Raw genomic sequence first — 20,520 nt, forward strand, 5'->3', positions numbered from 1 at the left:
GGCTTTGTGGTGACGTTCATGGAAAGTTATTGAGTATGAAGCGGCAAACTACATTTTTATTAAACAAAAATTTACATACGGATTTGACTAGACGGATGTATAAAAACCTGAAATTGTTTACTTCTTCGTAAAGTTCTCTTGACATTCCGTACTTTTATTCCACCTTATTTGATATTTGTTCATAAGAGTTTCTGTTGTATCTTTACTATGTGCTTATAAAACAAAAAATGTAACATATTTTTGCATTTTAAAATTATGGAGATTTAACTTCCGCTCAAACAGAAATAGAGCCTTTAACATTCATAAAGCGAAATTCAAACATGTATATTTGTAGTGCACGCTATTATTATCCTGAATAAGGCTCGTTAATATACTTCTTGCTGAAATAATTTACCATCGGTTTTATTTTCTTAATTTGTTTTTTTGCAACATACATGTTTTATACATATATGCATAATGTTTTTAGGGGAGACAAGGGTATACTGGGCAAAAATAATATAATTAACTAAATCAATGTACGACGTATTTATGGCGGTTGTGACGTAATTTATTTACATTATTGTATTCAAAGTGTTGAGAATAGTATATTCTACGAATTTAAAGTATCGACTGATTTATGGGCTTCTAAAATGAAGTGACCCCGGCTGCTTAAGTCTCCCTTACCTAAATGTAGATGGGCATTTTGGGCAAAATTCTAAAGTTCAAAAATTTAATTTACAAAGTTTGCAAAATTAAAATATTAAGAACACCAAAAAAAAGTTAGAGCACTAAATAAACTGCAAATAATAAATTAAACTTCTATTCGGAGAACAAGAAATCTAATCCAAAGTTAAAATATCTAGAATGCTTTCAAAATTGCAAGGATTAAAAGGAAAGAAAAAACACGTGAATCTTAGGTAAAGACAATATAAAAGAAACAGAGATAACAAAAACACAACTGAAAACAAGCGGAATAGATCTTCGCCGATAAGCTTCTTCAATTATAACTAATCCTCACAGGCCTTTAATATCTTGATTGTTCTTAAAATAATAAAAAGGAAAAATGTAATAAAATGTTACATTGGAGTAGATCTTTCTATTAATTTTTTTATAAAATTGGAACCTTTTTCCGGCGGATTACCATTTCAGACAAGTGCATAGGAGAGAAATATCTGCACAAAAAATTATTAACCTCTTGAGTGCTTTCGATGATCCTCTTAATGTTGTTAAAGGAGCTTAGTTGGGACCTTTGGGTGCTTTGATCGTTCTAGATTTATCGGAATGAAACGTAAAATTCAGAAACATACAAAACTAAAATTTAAGGAGAGCTGAAAGATTCTCGAAAAAAATTAACTAAAAAAACATTCTGCATTGTTAGTATCGAAGCATAAAAGTTACTGGTATAACGTTTTTGACAACGCCGATGCAATGGGTGAAAAATTTAATCGTAATCCCAAAAAACTAAGAAAAAAAAATCTGATTTTATAGTATAGTATATTAAAACACCGAGTTTCATAAGGCAATTTTTTAGGCACGAATCCAAGTTTATCAAACGAGCGGCAAAGCCGCGAGTTTTATAATGGATGAGTGCCTAAATGGCCTTATGAACGAGGTTTTTATATTATTTTTCCTAATTTGTTCTTGTAACAGAGCTATTTTCGCTATTTTCCAATTCGTTTTCAGTGCTAGAATATTCATTTCGATACGGAATGTTAGAATAGCTTTGTTTCCATAGCAACTTAGGAATTTTTAAGATACAAATTAGGAAAAATAATGTTTTATAATTTTTCATTATGTTCCTTATTAATAAACAAGACTTAAATTTAAAGCTCGTCTCAGTTTACAATTTTGGCGATTAGAAAGCGGTAAACGGCATTTCAGGATGGGAAATAACATTTGTATGTCATTTCCTAACCGGCAGAGAAGTAAAATTAGTAATTACCTTCAAGATAATTGGCAATGAAAAATGTTTCAATTTTTGTAGATCTACAGGTGTTTTTAAAATGTATGTACAAAACAGTTCTGCGCTATTCTATAAGGAGTATAAAGTATGAAAAACCAATTTTTAAATCAAAAACTGGCAAGGTAAAATTAACGAATCAATCCACGAAGTTTCTACACCACTGGCAAAAAACGCACTTGGAATGACTTTCCTAAGTAATCAGCAATTCGATTTTGTTAACTTTTGAATTAGTGGCACGCGCACAAGCAAATTTATTGAAATTTTTTTATCTTGAAAACAAAAAAGACTTTTACTAAAATTTTTTTCTGAATAGACTCAACTTGTGGCAAGAAATTACCACACTTATTATTTGTATATGCATTTCAAAAACACCTGTATTTTGACCAAACTCTAGGATCTGACCAAAAAAATTGTAATTATTATGGGTCGATTTACACAATAACTTAATTGAAATTAAGTTAATTTCGCAATTAATTTGACCATTGCTGATATTTGATTGGCTCAAAAAGGATCACTTGTCACTTTAACATGTTATTAAGTATTTAATCAAAATTAAAGATTTAAGTTAGCTGTTGTAAACCGGCTCTATGCAAATAACAAAGAAGTTTGCCACTTATTACAAATGTGGGTCCGGCAACACTTGTGCCTACCCTCAAAATTGCCGTTAATTTTAAAGATAAAATTTTGAAAATTTGCATACGCTCATAGTTGACAAAGCTCTAAAAAAGTGTTTTCTATTACTGCTAGTTTGGCGTCGCGACGCCTTAATAACGTAAATTTTAGCTAATTGTGAGTGTTTGTAAAATCAATCGCTAATTTAATTTTTTTCAATGTATATGTGTTAAAAATATCTCGGCTGTCATTTTTAGATTTAATGCAAATTGTATTCAAAATTTGAGAAAAAAATGCTGTTTTGTCAAGTTAGTTTCCAATTTCATTACGTCAAAATTGGGAATCACGTTTACACCCATTTTTAGATTGTAACAAAAGTCTTAGGTACTTGGTGAAATAGTCGCTTTGTTGATGGTAATTAACGATTTCTGATGTCCAAAAAGTGCAATATGCCCGAGTTAATCAAAATCGATTTTATACGAAACAATGAAGTGACTTGTGAAAATTTGGTGTAAACGTAGTTTGTCAATGCGCCGTCATAATTTTGAAAACTAACTTGATAAAACTGCGTTTTTCTTGCAAATTCTAAACACAATTTGCATTAGATTTAAAATAAAAACTCAAATATTTGTATCACAATTGTTGAAAAAAATTTGAGTTGGCGACTCAAAAAGCAAAAACTCAAAAATCGTTAAAAATTATACTTCTTAATAACGACATCTATAACCTAGACGGTTTTTCTTACCCTTTCTAATACACGTATTGGATATCGAATTGACTATCCTTAGTTCTAGTATTTGTACAAGTTGGTTATCAAATTTATGACATGACATTTAGAGACTACGTTTACATGCAATTCTTATGAAACTTAAGTTTAATTGAGTTGGCCGCGTTTTACGCTATGTACCCTGCTAATCAACACTGAAAAAGTAACAGAGACATAGGGTCTAATTTTTGTTGCAATCTGAAGCAAATTAAAGATTAGATGACATGTTGACACATGTTGAAGTTGTTGAGAGTTTGGTGTAAACGTAGTATCCAACTGTGATCATGAGTTTGGAAATTATTAGTAGTTATCAAACTTATGACATGACATTTAGAGACTACGTTTACACCAAATTCTTATGAAACTTAAGTTTAATTGAGCTGGCCGTGTTTTACGTTTTGAACACTGCTAATCCACACCGAAAAGTAACAGAAACATATGGTCTAACTTTTGTTTCAATCTGAAGCAAATTAAAGATTAGATGACATTTTGACTCAAGTTGTTGAGAATTTGGTGTAAACGTAGTATCCAACTGTGATTATGAGTTTGGAAATTAGCTTGACAATTATAAATGTGTGCAAAATTTTAATTAGTTATTTTAAAAATTAAAGACAAAAATCTTGGAGGCAACCACAAGTTCAATAGCAGCAAAATTCAATTTTACTGCGGGTAAATTAACATAGAAATATTGGCGTTGTTGACATGACGATTTTCGGAACATGTAAATATTTTAAATAAATAAAAATTTGCTAATTGTCGAATTTATTTTGAATGCGTATTAAATTACTTTGGTATTCTTGCTACAATATTGACTGACCATTTGATGAAACGTCTATGCCGATATTAGGTTTAATGATATCCACTTACTTAGGCATATGTTTAATTAAAAACGAATCTATACCCGATGAGAACTTGAACTTAATGCTTACAATAGATTATTAATAGATTTTATGGATCGTCTTTGTATCTACTTAATTTGGTTGTATTGTACTTATTTATACGATCGTAATGTAAACTCATAATGAAATTAATATATTGATGATTTTATTGATGTAAAGGTTATACAAGAAAGTTTCATTTATTATTTAGTTAAATTTATTTCGCATTTGTGCGAAAGTATTTGAAAATAAAAAATCCCTTTCAAAGGGAGTGGTGGCAATAACAATGATGAAGAACGTTCCTAAGCAAAAAGAAAGAAATAAAACGTAAACAAAACTTCGCTTACCATCAATCTATCATTATAAATCTTTATATCCTAAAAGACATATTTGACAGAATTGTCTCTCAAAAAACATGCGAAATAAACGTTATCTGACGAAGATTTAAAATGATTGATGAGAATCAAATTGATTTCTTTTTTTTTGCGATAGTTGCCATAACGTCTGCTACACTCTTGACTCATCTTTTACATAAGCAATAACTTCGCAATTATTATTAATAATATATTGACGCACGTCATTCTCTCTTTGTACACAAACTTTTACTGGGAAGCTTTTGTTCCACATAACTTCAATTCGAAACAAAATTGTCTTTAGTTTGCTCCCCAGAGACCACAAAAGGTCTGCGATACATTTTACGCTTCTTTGTTGAGGACTGTATTTAACTTTTTTATATCCATCGTCTCACTTATCTGAGCGCTATACTTGTAAACGACTAGTTTTTCTCTACCAAATCCGCCCGGGTTTTATACAGTCGCAACACAATTTATTCCGAGTTAAGTAATACGAGTTTTATCCCCCGAATCCTTCGTTCAACAAATTGGACGATGCTGCGAAGGCAATTTATGGCCAAATCTAGTAAATACAGGTACGTGAGATTGCTAACTTACCGACATTTCAGAAGAAGGATGATCTATGAATATCATTTCTGATTCTTCACCGTCGAGTAAGACCGAAACTGTTCTTTCTCCAAATTCATCGTCTGAAAAGTACAAACTTTTTAAGTTGTTTACTTGCATTTACAACGAAAACCAAGCATAAAAAAAATCACATTTGCGTTGCTTCGAGTTTTTAAGCTCGACGGTTATAAAACTTCACAAGTGGCCAATTAATCATTTTAAGGAAGTTGCCACCTACACTTCCATTTATTTTTTTAGATGAGAAATGCCACGATTTTATTTACAAATTGGAGCAGATTTCCACCTCTGGTTAAATTAAGTAAAATGAAAGCTTTAGAAATTGTACATTTTATGCAAGTCTTTACAAACAGAATAAAATAATTCCAAAAGTAATGATCCGCACATAGCCATGAGTATGAAGTAAAAAAAGTAGAAGACATTAGAATTTTTTTTTTCTAGTTTGTTATGAGGATGATAAGTCATAATCATAATAATTAAAAATAATAAGTTTCAGCTAACCTAGTGGGTAATAGCTATTTTTTTGAATCGGTGCTTTAAGAGTTACGTTACAGCATTGTTTTTCAATTATCTTCGATGCTTTAAAAAACTCCTTAAAGCACTGTTTTGCGAGTTAGTATTTCTCTCAGTTGTCAAAACTATGATATATCTATCTAGTAATAAACACCACTTGATGACAAATGAGACTTGAATGACGTTTCACCAATTTATCCGTTTTAGAAGAATGTTTCTAAATGGAAACTTTCATATTGTTTTTCTAAAAAAATATTAAAATACTGTCTCAACAGAAAAAATAGTGTAAAATACACATTTCATTAGACAGTATGGTTCATATATACAGGACTCAAATGAGTTCTGTAAAAATGAAAAATAGACAGTATGAAAAAAAAATCAAATAAGATCGTTTAGAAATAAAAATTAATGTCGAAATTTTCTGGTGAATTTAATTTTATTTCTACGATTTCGGCAAACTTTGTGGTATCAATTTTTGAAATTAATGAAGCAAAATTTCGCTTTTATCGTAATGGTAAAAATATTTGCGGGTAAATGGATGACGTTCATGCTGAAATCAAAAATCAAAAGGGAAAGGAAACAACAAACATTAGATATGTCAAAAACACAAAGTGAAGACAGACAAACAATACTAAATACCATATAGGCTAAAATTGCCAAGAAAATACAAAGTATGTATTGGCAATTTTTTCTAACAATTTAAGACAACAACATCTGAACAACTACTAATGCATTTTAAGGAAAGATTGGAAAGATATGAATTTCTGTCTGCGAGTTTTGTCTTAAGATGCCAATCACTGTCTTAAGGTGCGTTACCCTAAGAATTTTTTGACGGCCACAGGGAAGTAGTAGATAAGTCGAATTACACAGAAAATGCGGCATGTCGTTTGATTAAAAAAAAAAACATATCTTTATGTGGAGGAATTGGGCAACTACCAATCTAAGCCATGAAAAGGTAATTAATCCATTTGTGCGTTTTTAAGTACGTGTGACAAAAACAAAAGGGTTTGAATGAAGCACTTTTAAAGTGTCCGCATGTAAAGTGAACATTTTCGACTTACCAAGTCCTCCTCTGTGGCCACGGCTTTTTTCTCCAACTAAAATTCAAAATTTAGTCAGACTCTCTGTGTATCAGTTTAAATCTAAAATTAAATTAAATTCAAATTCTTGGAAGTGATAGGTATCTGATTAGTTTTTTTCACAACAAATTGGTAAGCAACTTTAAGAGTACGCTGCTACTATTTAATTGAAATTAAACACCCAAATTAAAATTAGTAGTACATTATTACACGTATTTCATAAGGCGAGTATTGTAGCACGAATGAGTTTCAAATAGAATGAGTGCTACAAGTCGTCTTATGAAATGAGTGTAATATACTATCTTTTCTACTTTGCATTGTAAATAAATTTAAAAATTTCATTTGAAAGAAATTATTTTCGATTAGGGATTTTTGACAAGTTAGGTTGGTGACAAAAGAGGTAATGACATTTGTCTAACAAAATTTCAATTCAAATAATTACTGATGTTTTCTGCTTAATTTTGCAAAATTAGGTATTACAACGTTTGCTTTTCTTCTGATTCATTATTCATAAATTCACATTTTCGTGATCATGATTGAGGTTTATTATTTATTATTATCATTGAGGTTTTGATTCAACGTCTAAGTGTCGGCATAATAACATAGCCAACATAACCAAAAAAAATTACTGTTTTGCGTGCTATAATAAAAACAATTGTTTTTATTGTGAAACGCGTTTGCGTTTCACTATGAAAGTATTGTTAACGCAAAGTAGAAAAAATTAATTTAGGATATTATCAACTTTGTTTTTAATTTTTATCTTTGCAGTGTTTTTTCTGCTGTCATGAATAAACATCATACAATTTTATTACGTTGGAATTTTGACCGCTCATAATCATACACCCATCATTTTATTTAACTTTTGAGCACTCCAAGTATGTTCTTAACCTGACAAAAAATTAAAGGTACGAAAAACTAAATTATATGTTCATTTTTATTAAGTATTTCAATTTATTTGAGTTTAAAAATATAAAGTGCCTAGGCTAAGTACTTGTTTCGTTGAAGCCCTTGAAAGTAATAAATAACGGTATAATATAACATGCGCAAATTCAACGCAAGTTTTATAAAAGGTTTAACAATATTACGATTATGAGGCATAGCATATTTTCAAAACGTTTCCCTGGAGAGTTTATTAAAAGTTTTGCGTTTATAAAGGAGCAAAATAAACATAGTGTAATAAAATTCAGAGTTTAGAACATCAAAGTGGCTATGTTAGCAATGGCATTTTGTTATTAAATCGCTTGGTTGTGTTATATTCTATCAAAGTCGTCCTCAGATTTTTTATAATGGTTACATAACTGCACTATAATAAATACAGGGTGAGTTGAATTCCGTGTTAATATTTTAACTGATAAATTTTATCATTATTACATTGAATTTGAAAGACGTATTAGATTTATTCAAGTAATTTTTTTGGTTGGCTTCAAAATGTTGTCACTGGGCTTACGCTGCAAAAAGTACAATATTTGCCCGCATCCGATACAGAGTGAACTCGAATAAAGTGCAAAAATTTTCCCAATATCAAACAACGCAGTTTCACATAATGGCTAAATTTCGCGTTTCGAAACCTTACCGAGAAAAAAATGATTAAAGTTTTCTACAAAATTCTCTGTGCACCAATGAGGGTCAATCAACGCAAATAAACAAATGGCAAAAAATGGCTTTATCGGAGCTGTCGTCAGTTTAGCAGTAATCGTTGTAGAGAAATGTGGAATTGTTCAAATTTGGATTATTTTGAGTTAGATTTTTTTAACTCTTTGCACTTCAAAAGTGTTGTGAAGAACCTAATGTTTTAAAAACTGTTTTCTTTAAGGAATAAAACTAAATTGAAATGTCCATTTTTCGTAATAACTCCAGGTAACTTTTTCATTGTTTTGTTTCTAATTAAAATTTCAGTTTGATCCACAAACATGGTTGGGCAAATTTACCTTACAAATCTATCGAGATAAAGATTGATCCTTTTCTGGGCCCAATTTATTTCAAACAAATTAATTTTTCGCTATAAACACTTTTGAAAATGTTGTTTTTAAAAGCAGTAAATAAATAAAAGTTAAATTAATATGATAAAAGCGAGCGTAAACGTTTTTAGTTTAAGCGGATTTTTCAGTTTTTGGGAAACAGTTGTTGAATTCAGTGCCATAAGCGTCGAATAACGGGTAATCCGAAGGGATTTTGGTATCTAATATCGTGGTTAAAATATTTGCACTTTATTATTCGGGTTTACTCTGTATTTTTCTTTTACTTACATACATAAGACTTTTTTTATCTACTTAACTATTTTTACAGTTTATAGAATTTGTGGCATTTATATTCTAGTTCTTTTTCTATAAATCATAAGTATTAATACAAATTAAATAAAATGTCTTCTGTAAATCATCTTACATTTTGGTGAAGGCGCCGGGATAATCATCTGTTTAAATATTACTTTGTTCAATATTGTATTAATACATACACTTTCCCGTTTCACACATGGCAAATACTTTTCCACCTTAAAAATAAAAATTAAAATTAATTTTATTGGTGGCGTCATCTACATACTTGAATATTCAAAAATTGCAAGTTTTAGATAGTTTACCGGGCAAAAACCTTTTTTCTAAAGTAAAGTTGACATTTTGATTGTTATTTTAATTTTTAAGTGACATTCTTTTAGATTCAAGTGCGTAAAAATGACACAAGAGTGCGTAGAAGTATGTCACTTTGACAGGAAACAAAATTGTATGTAAGCTATCATTTTGTACCCCCATTTACGAAAACGTTTATTGACGATTTCATAAATTCCAATCTTTGAATCTGCGTAAAAAGGATTTTCTGCGGAAATTTTGCTAAGTGAAATGTCAATTTTAAAATAATTGTGAGTAAAAGTATTTATTTTAAATTTTACATTTTGCAGCGATTGTAGAAAAAATTTTGTTTCCTACTCGTGCGAAATGGATGTTATCCACCCGACTTATTCTCCAAACTAAGCCTACGATTTCATCTAGTGTGTAAAATGTTACCATTCCGCAACTTGTTGTTTTTGTCCAACCGTAAAATCTTACTTTAAGTTGCTTGAAAGTAAATCAATATTATAGGAGTACTATAAAATTATGGGAAACATTATTAGTCAAGCTTATTTACCCACAAAGCGATTAATTAATAATTTTATTAAGCTTCCATTCACGAATCTTTTACAATTTTGTGTTTTTATTCCGTCTCCATTTACAGTAATTTATGGTTTTCATGTGTGAGAATGCAAAAACGCCCATTGTTGGTAACGAGAAAATGAACATCCCTAGTGAATTTATATAAATGACATAAATTGGATCTGTCACCTCCACAACCCCCATAAAACTAAATTATGACAAGGTATTTCAGAACAAAATTTTAGAAAAATTTTTCTCTATTTGATACACATTGTTTACATTTGGCCTCATAAACTACCCTACTAACCGCCTAGAAAACTTAAGTATCCACTTAACCGCTCACATAAATTTTTATGCAAGTTACAATCGTGTGTTTATACATGAACACATATAAATTACGAGCGCTTGTATAAACCCTTATTATATCAAAATAATCTTAGAGATTTATTTTAGTTGTACCTCTAACTTACCCAAACTAGCGTCATAAGTGTTCATATACTCCGATGTCATAAACTGTGATACGAGAGCAGTTTTTCCAACCCCCGCGTCTCCTAGCATTACCACACGATATTTGGGTACTTCCATTTCTTCCGGGGATCCCAAGGGAGTGGAATCTACTGTGTGATAACCAGAACCACAACATGAACCATCAAAGGGTGATCTTTCGCCGGAGACATTGCTGGCTCTGCAACGATAAAAAGATAAGGCTGGTTATGTTAGTATTGACGTGTGGAAGCTCGTGATTAAATCTGAAGGAAATTAAATGAGTTTTTATAGAGTTGTAAGGCAATTAAGAAGGCTGTCAAAACGATGTGGAACGTTGGTGAAAATGACGAAACTCAAAGAACTTAGTACAAGGTCGTTTATAACAGATTTTGTTAATAGGCTTGGGGAAACATGTAATAGACAGTTCCATTAATATTGTGATAAGTGTTCAAAAAAGACGTAGACAAGAATATCAGAAAAAATGTGGTCTTGTAATTGCGTGTTGGATCTGTCGACATTTAACAGATAACTGCAGACATTCATTGGAAGTATTGGGGTTTCAATGTATTCAATGTAAATAAAAAAACATTAAATTCACATGTCGATCGTGAATTTATTATAACTTTGGCAAAAATAAAAACTACACATGAAGTTACTGAAAGTTAAAAATAATTTTGAGGTAAATCTGAATTCGGTTAAATTTATTGATAATTGAAAGTTTAATTATGAAAACGTCAATAATACTTATTTAGTTGGCAGCGTGAAATTCTGAAAAAGTAGGAAGTTAGTAGAGATGCTAATTTAAATTAAGATAAGCAGAAATAGTTAGGGAACAAACATTTGCTTGCAACTAAAAAATCATTCTTTTCAAATCATAGAGAAAATTATCCACATACATAACAAATTTCACAATTCCATCGGGAGATAAAAAATGTATTAGACGTTATTTAATAGCATTATTAAAATATTCTTTTTGATAAAAACGTAATAATTATAGAAAAAGCAGTATAAAAAATTATGTACTGTACTCTAGCGAAAAGCTCATAGCAAAAGCTCGCTCGCATATAGCTTGTTTTGCTATGTGGTCTTTTCGGCGCTTCTACTGTAAATAACAAAGTTATTTCAAACGTACTATAACTTAACCAGTTTATGTCTACATTAAGAAAATAACAAAATTGAAAAGTACGGATTTTATGAATATTTTCATAAAACTCTAAACTAAATTTAATAGAAAATTTTTTAAATGCTTTTGCTCATTAAGTGAATTTTACTTGGATTTCAGCGGTAACGTAAAACTGATAAATCAGACCTAACTTTCCATTAAACTTTTATATTTAAAAGTAATGTTCTAAATTAAATTTTTAATTAGTTTTATTCATTAGCTGTTTCTTTCGTCACTTTTCGGCTTATTAATATTCAATTTCTAGATTCTGTTATTCTATTATTAGATTTAAAGATTAAATATTTTTGCGACCACATATTTTAAAAACTTGACTCTATAAAACCCAAATTAAGATCGGCATTTTAGAATAGCGTGCGCGGCGTGAAAAGAAATAGATTCTCTACCCTTTCATATCTTCAAAATATTTCTCTATTTTTTTTGACGTATTTTTTTGTCCTTTGGCTTGATAAACACCAAAAAAGCATTGAAAACATTCAAGTGGAAAGAATTTTTCACAACAATGAAATCAATATTGTTTACTGCTCATTCTTTTGACGAATAGAATAAAAAGAGTAATGTAACAACCGTAGAAAAGTCTAAAAACCCAGCTTTCATAGGTCTGACAAATTATAAAAATAATATGTTCACGACAACTACTGGGTTGTATAAACCAATCCAAATCGAGAACGTAATTATTGTCCAAAGCGGTTTTATATCAGCGACCATCTTTTGAAGCTCAAGCGATAAGCACAAAAGCTGACACTAATTACCTGAATTTATGGTTTATTGTCAGCTATAAATTTAATTAGCCGCCAAATGTAGCTAATGCCCGATTTATTGTTTTGAAATATAATAAACAAACAATTTAGGACTTTCCCTGACTGTAACTAATGATACAGGAAATTCGAGCTTCCACATAAATTTGCGACCGACAAAAGTTTATATTAACACTACCAACCCCACGCAATCAGAAAACAAATTACAGCGAGTTTCAAACTCATATTTGAGAAATTAAGTTGTTACCAGTTTCCATCAAAAATTGTAATTTTTTGGCTCGAGTAAAAGATTGCCCCCCCCCCACCCCCCCCCCCCAATTACCTAACATTCATTTCCTGCGTTCTCGTTTTCCTCTTACACTTCCGGACTGTTAAAGGTACGTGTAAAAATTACAGAGATTACGAAATAATTGCGAGGCGTTGGCAGAAACGTAAATGACAGTACATAAAAAATAAAAGTCAACTTAAATTCCAATAGAAAGTCTAAAAAAAATCGAGGGTTTGTTGACTTTTTCATATTAAAATCGCGTTTCGTATGCGTGAGGCTTAATGTAAATCGCATCATGCGGCGACAATTTAATCTTTTTAATCACGCAATTTTATTACTTTTAAGCGAATCGTCCGGGAGAAGATTAATAGGCCTGACTGCCGGATTTGTTTATCGTCGGTTCAGATTTTAATTAACCGTTTGTCGATTTACCTCCAAGCAAATATTATTCGATTAAAGCCGGCAAAAAAGACGGTGAAGCCTGTTTTTTCGAGACAGTTTTTAGGACGTGGGTTCCTAAGTCATTAAACAAGAGCAAGGGAAATGACTTTGAGTGATGTGTTGTATTATTTTTACGATGTCATTCGCTTTAAATGGTAAAAAAGGTGGATTTTGCAAAGTAAGTGCTGTCGGAGTTAGAGGGGTGGATTTGAAAATTGTCGAGAAATATTTATTTTTCCTTCTATTTGCGAACGTAATGTACGTGAATATGTTATAACAAAGTTTCTAGCTAGTTTTATTTTGTTTTGGTATAAACAAATATGTAAAAAATGAAAAAAAAACGTCATTCATCTGCAGAATATAAAGAAACAAATGGTGTAATTATCTTAGCCTTCATCTTAAGAGAATTTCTTTGTAATACTTTCTAAAAATTACATTTTAAGATGCTATTATTATGTTCCTTTTGTTACAGCAAAATAAAATCAAATTGCTCTATATTTTATCAGGACTTGCATTATTCTTTGTTAATATAAAGTAGCCACGCAATATAGGAGGAAATAGATTTAAAAGCGAACAACTGAGGAGTTTGCAACGCCGGTAATAATGGTAATTGCTATTGTTGTAATCAACCTTCCTGAAGACAAAACAGAAAACAAAGACCAACAAATTAGGCAATATTATTAACAATATGTTACTAATGAATAAACGAGAACATCTGTGTTCTTATAAAAATGCTAATTAACTATCGATAACGATAACGTACCCACTATCGTTTAAACCGTCTTATTTAATAACACGTTGAAGGTAGCTAAAATTTGTTAATATAAATTACATTATCTAAACTCAATTTTAGCAAGGGTGCACTTACTTAAGCTGTTACCATCGAACAGTGTTACGGAGAGTTTTGCGAAATGTAGCTTTAGATAAAGCGAACATCGACGTGGCATCTGATATCTGATAAAGAAACTTTTTTTGTCTTTGATGTTTCCTTAAGTCAATGTTTGACAATGAACAGTGAACAAAGTCATAAAAGGAATTTATCATTTTAGTTGGGAAAGTTAGAGCTGTTTGTAGTTCAATCAAATATGCATAAGTTCACGAATCACTCTTTGAAACAAAATATTAAAATGACAAAATGCGTAAACACGATTTTCATTATACCATGAATTTTCTTTAATTATGGAATATTTTATTTATTAAATTAAATAGTGATGAAACAAAGATCTTATATTTTTATATAATAGAGAGCTTTCCGAACTAAAAAATTAGCATTCAGTTTCTTGTTTTTTTGTAAGGTACAATATGCTCATGTTTTGTGCTTTTATATTTCAAAACCATTCTTATATTGATGTGTAGATTGATGAATCACCTACAGATTACATTGATTTGAATAACAAATACGCCTTCACATTATGCTATATGAAATATTTTTGTATTTTATGTTAACTTATTTATGAAGCTAAAGTTAGGTGCTATCCAGTAATGAACTCTGATTAGCTAAGATCTACATAATAATAACCATAGTGCAATGGTTTTCCAAAAGGGGCAAATTGAGTCATGAAAATAAATGTCAACTTATAAATAAAGAATGTCTCAGAAGTCGCGCTCCAGAGAGCAATACAGATAGTAAATTTCAAAACAAAAATTGATTAAGTTTAATAGTTAGTATTCAAGAAAAGATAAAAATTTAACAACCAATCTCAGAAGTTTATTCTAGACATGGAGTAAAACGCCATCACTATTTCCTAGGCAACAAGAGTGTAATGTCCATCTGACCAATTGGTGATAGTATGTGTCCATTGTTACCGATTTAAAAATTCTGTTCAGCTTCGGAATTGACTATCATTTTTTTGTCATAACTTGATTATTTTTTGAGCTAAAAAAAATTTTGTTTCGAAATTTTGGTTTAAAATTGTTGTTTTCATAAGTCTTTGTCTCTGGGGCACAAGTTTTGGGACACCTGTGTCAATCATCAGAATGAATTTTAGATTCGTGCAAAATTATAAAAAATATACTTTTATTTAATTTCGTATCAAAATAAGGTCAAGAATTGTTTCTACAAGTCTTTAGATATTTTTGCTCGTACAAGAGTTGTTAATTGTAGTCTTTTCAGACGACAGCTTTTAGTTTGGAGTTGACGTTTGAACTTTTCGTTAAATGGGGTTGAAAATAGCAAATAATTGCTTTCTGGAATTCAATGACGCTCGGGAACAAAATGAATTTCGAAATCCAGAATGAACAATTTTATTGAATGGAACTCATTTGAAAAAAAAAAACAAAGCATTTAGAAATCTGCCTTACAATGTTTATGCAAATTCAAATGGTGGCGACTGTTCCTCCCCATGAGCTGTAAAAATAATTCTTTAGACTAAATTGACAGTCGAGACAGAATCAATTTAAAGCAATTTTTTAATAATAAAATCTATTTGTCTTACTCCAATCAACAGCTTTTAGTCTATTTAGTACTTCTACATAATAAGGATTGGAAGAATTTGACTCTTTCATAAACAATAATATAGCAGCTAAAATAATAACTAATTTTATAATTCCACAGTATTCTAGTTATTTTTGACGGATTTTTTATTTAAATATGTATTAATAAACATGTTAACAATGTTAACAATGTTAAAATAACGTTAAAATTTGCTGTTCTATAAATTCATCGATAATAACATAGCGTCAAGAATGTACTTACTGATCTCGTTACACTTCGGCGAAGCTGATTCTATTGTGAAGCACTAAAAACCCCACTGTGCAATAGCAATCACCAAATTGTAATTAATTTGCTTAATTAAACAAATAGTTATCTATTCCAGGTAAATAACCAGCTAACAACCAAAATCAAATAATTTGCATTTCAATTAAGGACATTGTGTGACTTTTTACTTCCAATTAATAGTGTTAATATAAATTTATTCGGCAGGATTCACATAATTACTAGAATTTAGGTATTGCGCTTTACCGAGAATTCGAAATTGGGAGAGCACACCCACGTTCCTCTGTGTAAATCTCATTAATAACAATACAGCTTGAATTGCGATAGTTGTTAAACAGTAACGAGATACATTTTCGTGTAAATCAAAAGTAGTAGGCGTGAAATACATTAACAATTATGGTAAATTTATTTTCAATCTTGTGTTAATATAACCTACAAGCTCCAGTTCCGGTTGATTATATCTTATTATGTGGTCGACATGATTTTCAATTAACTCCAGACTCGGTATTTGTGATGGAAAAATGGGCTCTTCGGCGAAGTGGTAGCTGAATTCTGACACTTGACATTTAATAAATTAATCAATGAAGTTTATCTTTGTGCTGATTAAAGCAATTGTGTAGGTATAATTGAGAAACTTATTTAAAGAATCTACCCACACAGCAATAAGAGAGCTTTCAACCGTTATCTTAGGGCTATGGAAATGAATATCGGGTTTACACAACCCAAAATTATAACTGAATTGTTTTCGTTTAACATTTTGTCGGTTTGTTATGCCTGGGCGAGTGTAAAACATTCTAAATTCGGCGTGATTTAAATGCAAATTTAAAGCTTAAAGAGGATGGAACCTTTGTAAAACAAGCAAAAATAGTAAAACTGTAGTTCAGCACAAATAATTTAGTTGGTGTTTAGTCAGTTTTCTGAAGGAGAAATGCTTTACTAATAAATTATGCGACATTAGGTATACAAAATCAACACGAAACGTCTTTAACTGTGCAAAAAACAGCAATTTTACCCTACAATAAATTTATAAAGCTTTCTCCGTTCAATTTGTTCCCACCAAATTTAAAGTAAATTCCGCATAAATTCAAGTGTAACTCGAAATTTATTATCTTGCTGTGAAAAATCGATGCTATGCTCCCAAGTCTTGATAAAGCACGGAGACATCACTTTTCCCCTTGCTTTGACAAAAAATAAAATAACATCTGTGAAAGATGAGATTTGTGAAAAAATAACATTCGATACATTTCTCAAAGACAGGTTTTTTGGAAACAAGGTCGCAGAAGGTTTATTTGCTTTTAAACATAATTCCGGGAATGTTAACATGGATTCGGATTAGAATTGGACCCGGCGCATCCACCATTTTTAAACACACACAAAATTAAAATTCGGATTTTGGCTCGAGTTTTGCTTCTGTTCATACGCTATTGTTTTACTTGTGTAGAGTACAGTTAAGTTTTATTTTATTCAGTAAAACATCCTCTTTTCAAGCCAATGAAGCTTGCCAAAACAATAGGCGCAAAGCAAAGAAGCAGCATTTTGAAACTGCTTTCAATATCTCATTTTCCAGTAGAAAAAAAATTAGTCTATTCGTATGCTACAAAACACGTTAACTTTGAAAACGGTGATTGTATTCGTCTCGTTGTGGTCAACCGCATTTCACGGCTACATCTATTTCTCTCTGTAGTATTGATCAGCCAATTGTAACAGGAAACAGTTGAATTTAGTACCTCACGTGACTAAGTTCCTTCCAATCTGATTACTGCATCTGGTATATTATTAATTAATTAAATCGTCACGTAGCGGAGGTTTGAAATACAAAGCGCCCGCCATGGATGCGTTTTCGCGAACTTTGGTACCACTTAACTAAATTTTCCTTTCACAACCCAATCCAGATTAAGTTTCGCAACAAATTCTGTTCAAAGTGTGGCAAACTTGTTTCTGATACATTATGCAGAGTAAGTTAAGCCTTTAGCCGAGAGAGTTAACTGATAATTAACTTACAAAGACCAACGTGTGTATTGCGGTCGGATATTGTACTTCTCGGAATTGTAGCTTATTTTAACACTGGCAAACTTTTGTACATGGATTATTATTTAAGAGCGATCAATCAACGACAAATCTGCCAGACTGGTAGAAAAATAGTTTTGTTGAAACGTGTAGTTGCGTAGTGGAAGCAACCGCAAAGTGTGTCGGAGATAAACATGTCCTACGCAAAAAGCCTCTGCAACTTTATTTGACACTTTACTTCCTTATATGTTTGTCGGAGATCACGCGTTGAGGATTTGTCGAGAATATTTATCTCCACGATTAGTGTCAGTGATCGTTTGATCTCAAATGCAAATTCTCGAGTCTTAGGTCGGAACGAAAACGGAAAGTTTGGCGGTTTTCTAGGGAAGGAACCAAATTTATCAATGCAACCTGTATCCCCCGACACGGCAATTTGTGTTTACGCGTGTAATTTTTATTTTAGGAAACATTTTATTTTTTAGACACGATATACAGGCATTAATCTTTTTTGTTGGCTTGTCACTTGCACTTGTTCGTTGTATAGAGCTAAAGAAATGCAAATTCGTAAAGTATCAACGGCAAACTAATTACCAAGAACTGGCGTAAATTACTTTGAAATAAAATTTACGCTATAAAAGCAACTAGTCATTTTCTAGGAGACTTGAGGAAAACAACCATAAAACACAACTTTTTCATTTAGATTTCTATTTCCAGGACGTTTGATTTAGTCATAAAATTTCATAAAAAAAACTTCTGAAGAGTTGACAAATAGCTAATTAATTTTGTTTTGAAATAATAGTAAATAAGTAGCTAACTGTATAATATCACGATATTGATAATAATAATTTAATTGTCGATACAAAACAACTTAATGTAATTTTAAAATCAATAACGAAGCCTTTCAAAATGCATTCTGTTTTGCATTTCCAACTCATTCAATTTCATATTTCTCTGAAATGCCAGGTTTAATATGCAGAGCTACAGCGTAGAAAATATTTCGCATTTATTAAAATATTATTACTGTTACACTATTTTATGACAAATGTATAAAAAGTTTTGACAATTACAAAATTGAATTGAGCGTTTAATCACATTTTTATATCGTAGGTATAGAGTAAGAATCCATTGTTATTATCAAAATCATTACCAAAATATTAATAATCATTTAAAGGAATAATAGTACCTAATTATATACCAAAGGAGAGAAAACAATTCTAGCCTGAGCATAGCCAGAGAACAGCATATGTGAGCAAGCTTTCGCGATGACCTTTTTGCGAGAGTACTGTACATGTTTTTATACTGACGTTTCTGTAATGATAATAGAAAACAAAGAACAGAAAAGTCTTCTCTTTCGTGGTTCATATACAGGCTATCCGTAAAGTAGCGCACCACCTTGAAAGGGGGTAATTGGGTAATTGGGTAAACTTTTATTCTTCAATACATCATACCTATCTCGAAAAATTGAAGACATGGATTTTTTTTAACATTTTTCCGGCGATCTATAGCATTGCCCGATGATACAGTATTACGGTAGTGCGCGACTTTCCGGATATCTGTATGTATTTATTATTATTCTTTACTAGCAGATTTACGTCTAAAAAGGTAGGTCTATATGTAAATGCATTTTAGATGCATGGATAATTTAATTCCACTTTTTTACTATTTAATGCAGATGGGTGAGATAGAAAAATCCTTCAATAAAAATTTCTGACCTAAAACCAATAAAACACCTTTATTTTTCGTATACATGACACTAGGTTTTATTCCCACTAAATATTTAACTTAATTTAGACAACCCAAAACGTTACTTTATCTACTTGTAGGAGAGAAATTAATTTCACATTTCAGAAGCAGGCGACATTATGTTCTCAAGCTTGCAGTGAAAATAAAATTTTATTACATTTTTCAATTGTGCTTTCATAATGCTGCTGAATTCCGCAGAATTTTAAAATTATTTGAATTATAGTTTAAATTTTCTTTAAAATATTTGTATTCATTGAAATTATTTGATCCTGCGTATCCTCCTCCACCTTAGACCTAAATTCCACAAAAACTGCAAACTGAGTTTTTGAAGAATTCGTTCAAATCCTTCGATTTCTTGGACCCTTCTAATTATTGTAATTCTATAAGTTCATAGAATATCTTGTATTCTTCCTTGGTCTAAAAAATTTTGAAATTGGTTGTATATTTTAAAACATATTAAATTTTCCGGAATTCTAATTTTCAAAACCTTCAGATCTTCATCCATAACTAGCAGGTATTTTCCACAGACCGATTTTATTACTTTCCCCGTTGATTGATATTTATTACTGGTCAGCCGCTATCCGGAATTTCCTCCATAAACTGTCAAATTTAATACTTCAAACATTAAATAATCCTCGCTGGATCAACGCGGCATAATTTCGTTGTGAATATAGGCAGATTACAATTTCTCAGATTCTCCCAATAGCAAATATTTTGCTATTCTGTTTGCAATTCATCCTACTTAATGACGGCGTCTTCTCTACTTTAACAATTCTGCCCTGACATCTCGTAGTCGTCTGAACTTGATGAATTTTACATGGGAAACATTTTATGACGTCATTAGTGATTGTAAGATCCTCAACTGTCAAGAGAAGATTCATTACTCTTGTATGTGGGCTTAAGTGTGTCGAGTCTGTCGTGGTAATTAAGCTAAATCCTTTCACCTGAAGTTTTAAATTTTCAATTTTCGTTAACAACCTTGTTATTTTTGATTGAAAATTTGATAAGAAGCAGGAAATTGGGTAAATTCAC

At 31.0% G+C, this 20,520-nt stretch overlaps 1 protein-coding gene across 3 annotated transcripts in view; it reads right to left on the reverse strand.

The window, feature by feature from the left end:
- Window positions 1-20,520, reverse strand: part of LOC148181025 (uncharacterized) — a 62,158-nt gene that overhangs the window by 12,750 nt on the left and 28,888 nt on the right. For all 3 annotated transcript variants that reach the window (XR_015771682.1, XM_088049782.1, XM_088049781.1), the window contains exons 5-6: window positions 10,360-10,574; window positions 5,149-5,240 (exon numbers count right to left, since the gene is read on the reverse strand). Coding sequence is in view for 2 of the 3 variants with exons in the window: in XM_088049782.1 (XP_087905908.1) it covers window positions 5,149-5,240; window positions 10,360-10,574 (307 nt within the window). In the remaining variant the exon portion in view is untranslated. The remainder of the gene's footprint in view (window positions 1-5,148; window positions 5,241-10,359; window positions 10,575-20,520) is intronic.

Source organism: Gnatocerus cornutus, chromosome 1, assembly GCF_029298725.1.
Source record: "Gnatocerus cornutus isolate USDA-ARS CGAHR chromosome 1, icGnaCorn1.1, whole genome shotgun sequence".
Taxonomy (NCBI): Eukaryota; Metazoa; Arthropoda; class Insecta; order Coleoptera; family Tenebrionidae; genus Gnatocerus; species Gnatocerus cornutus.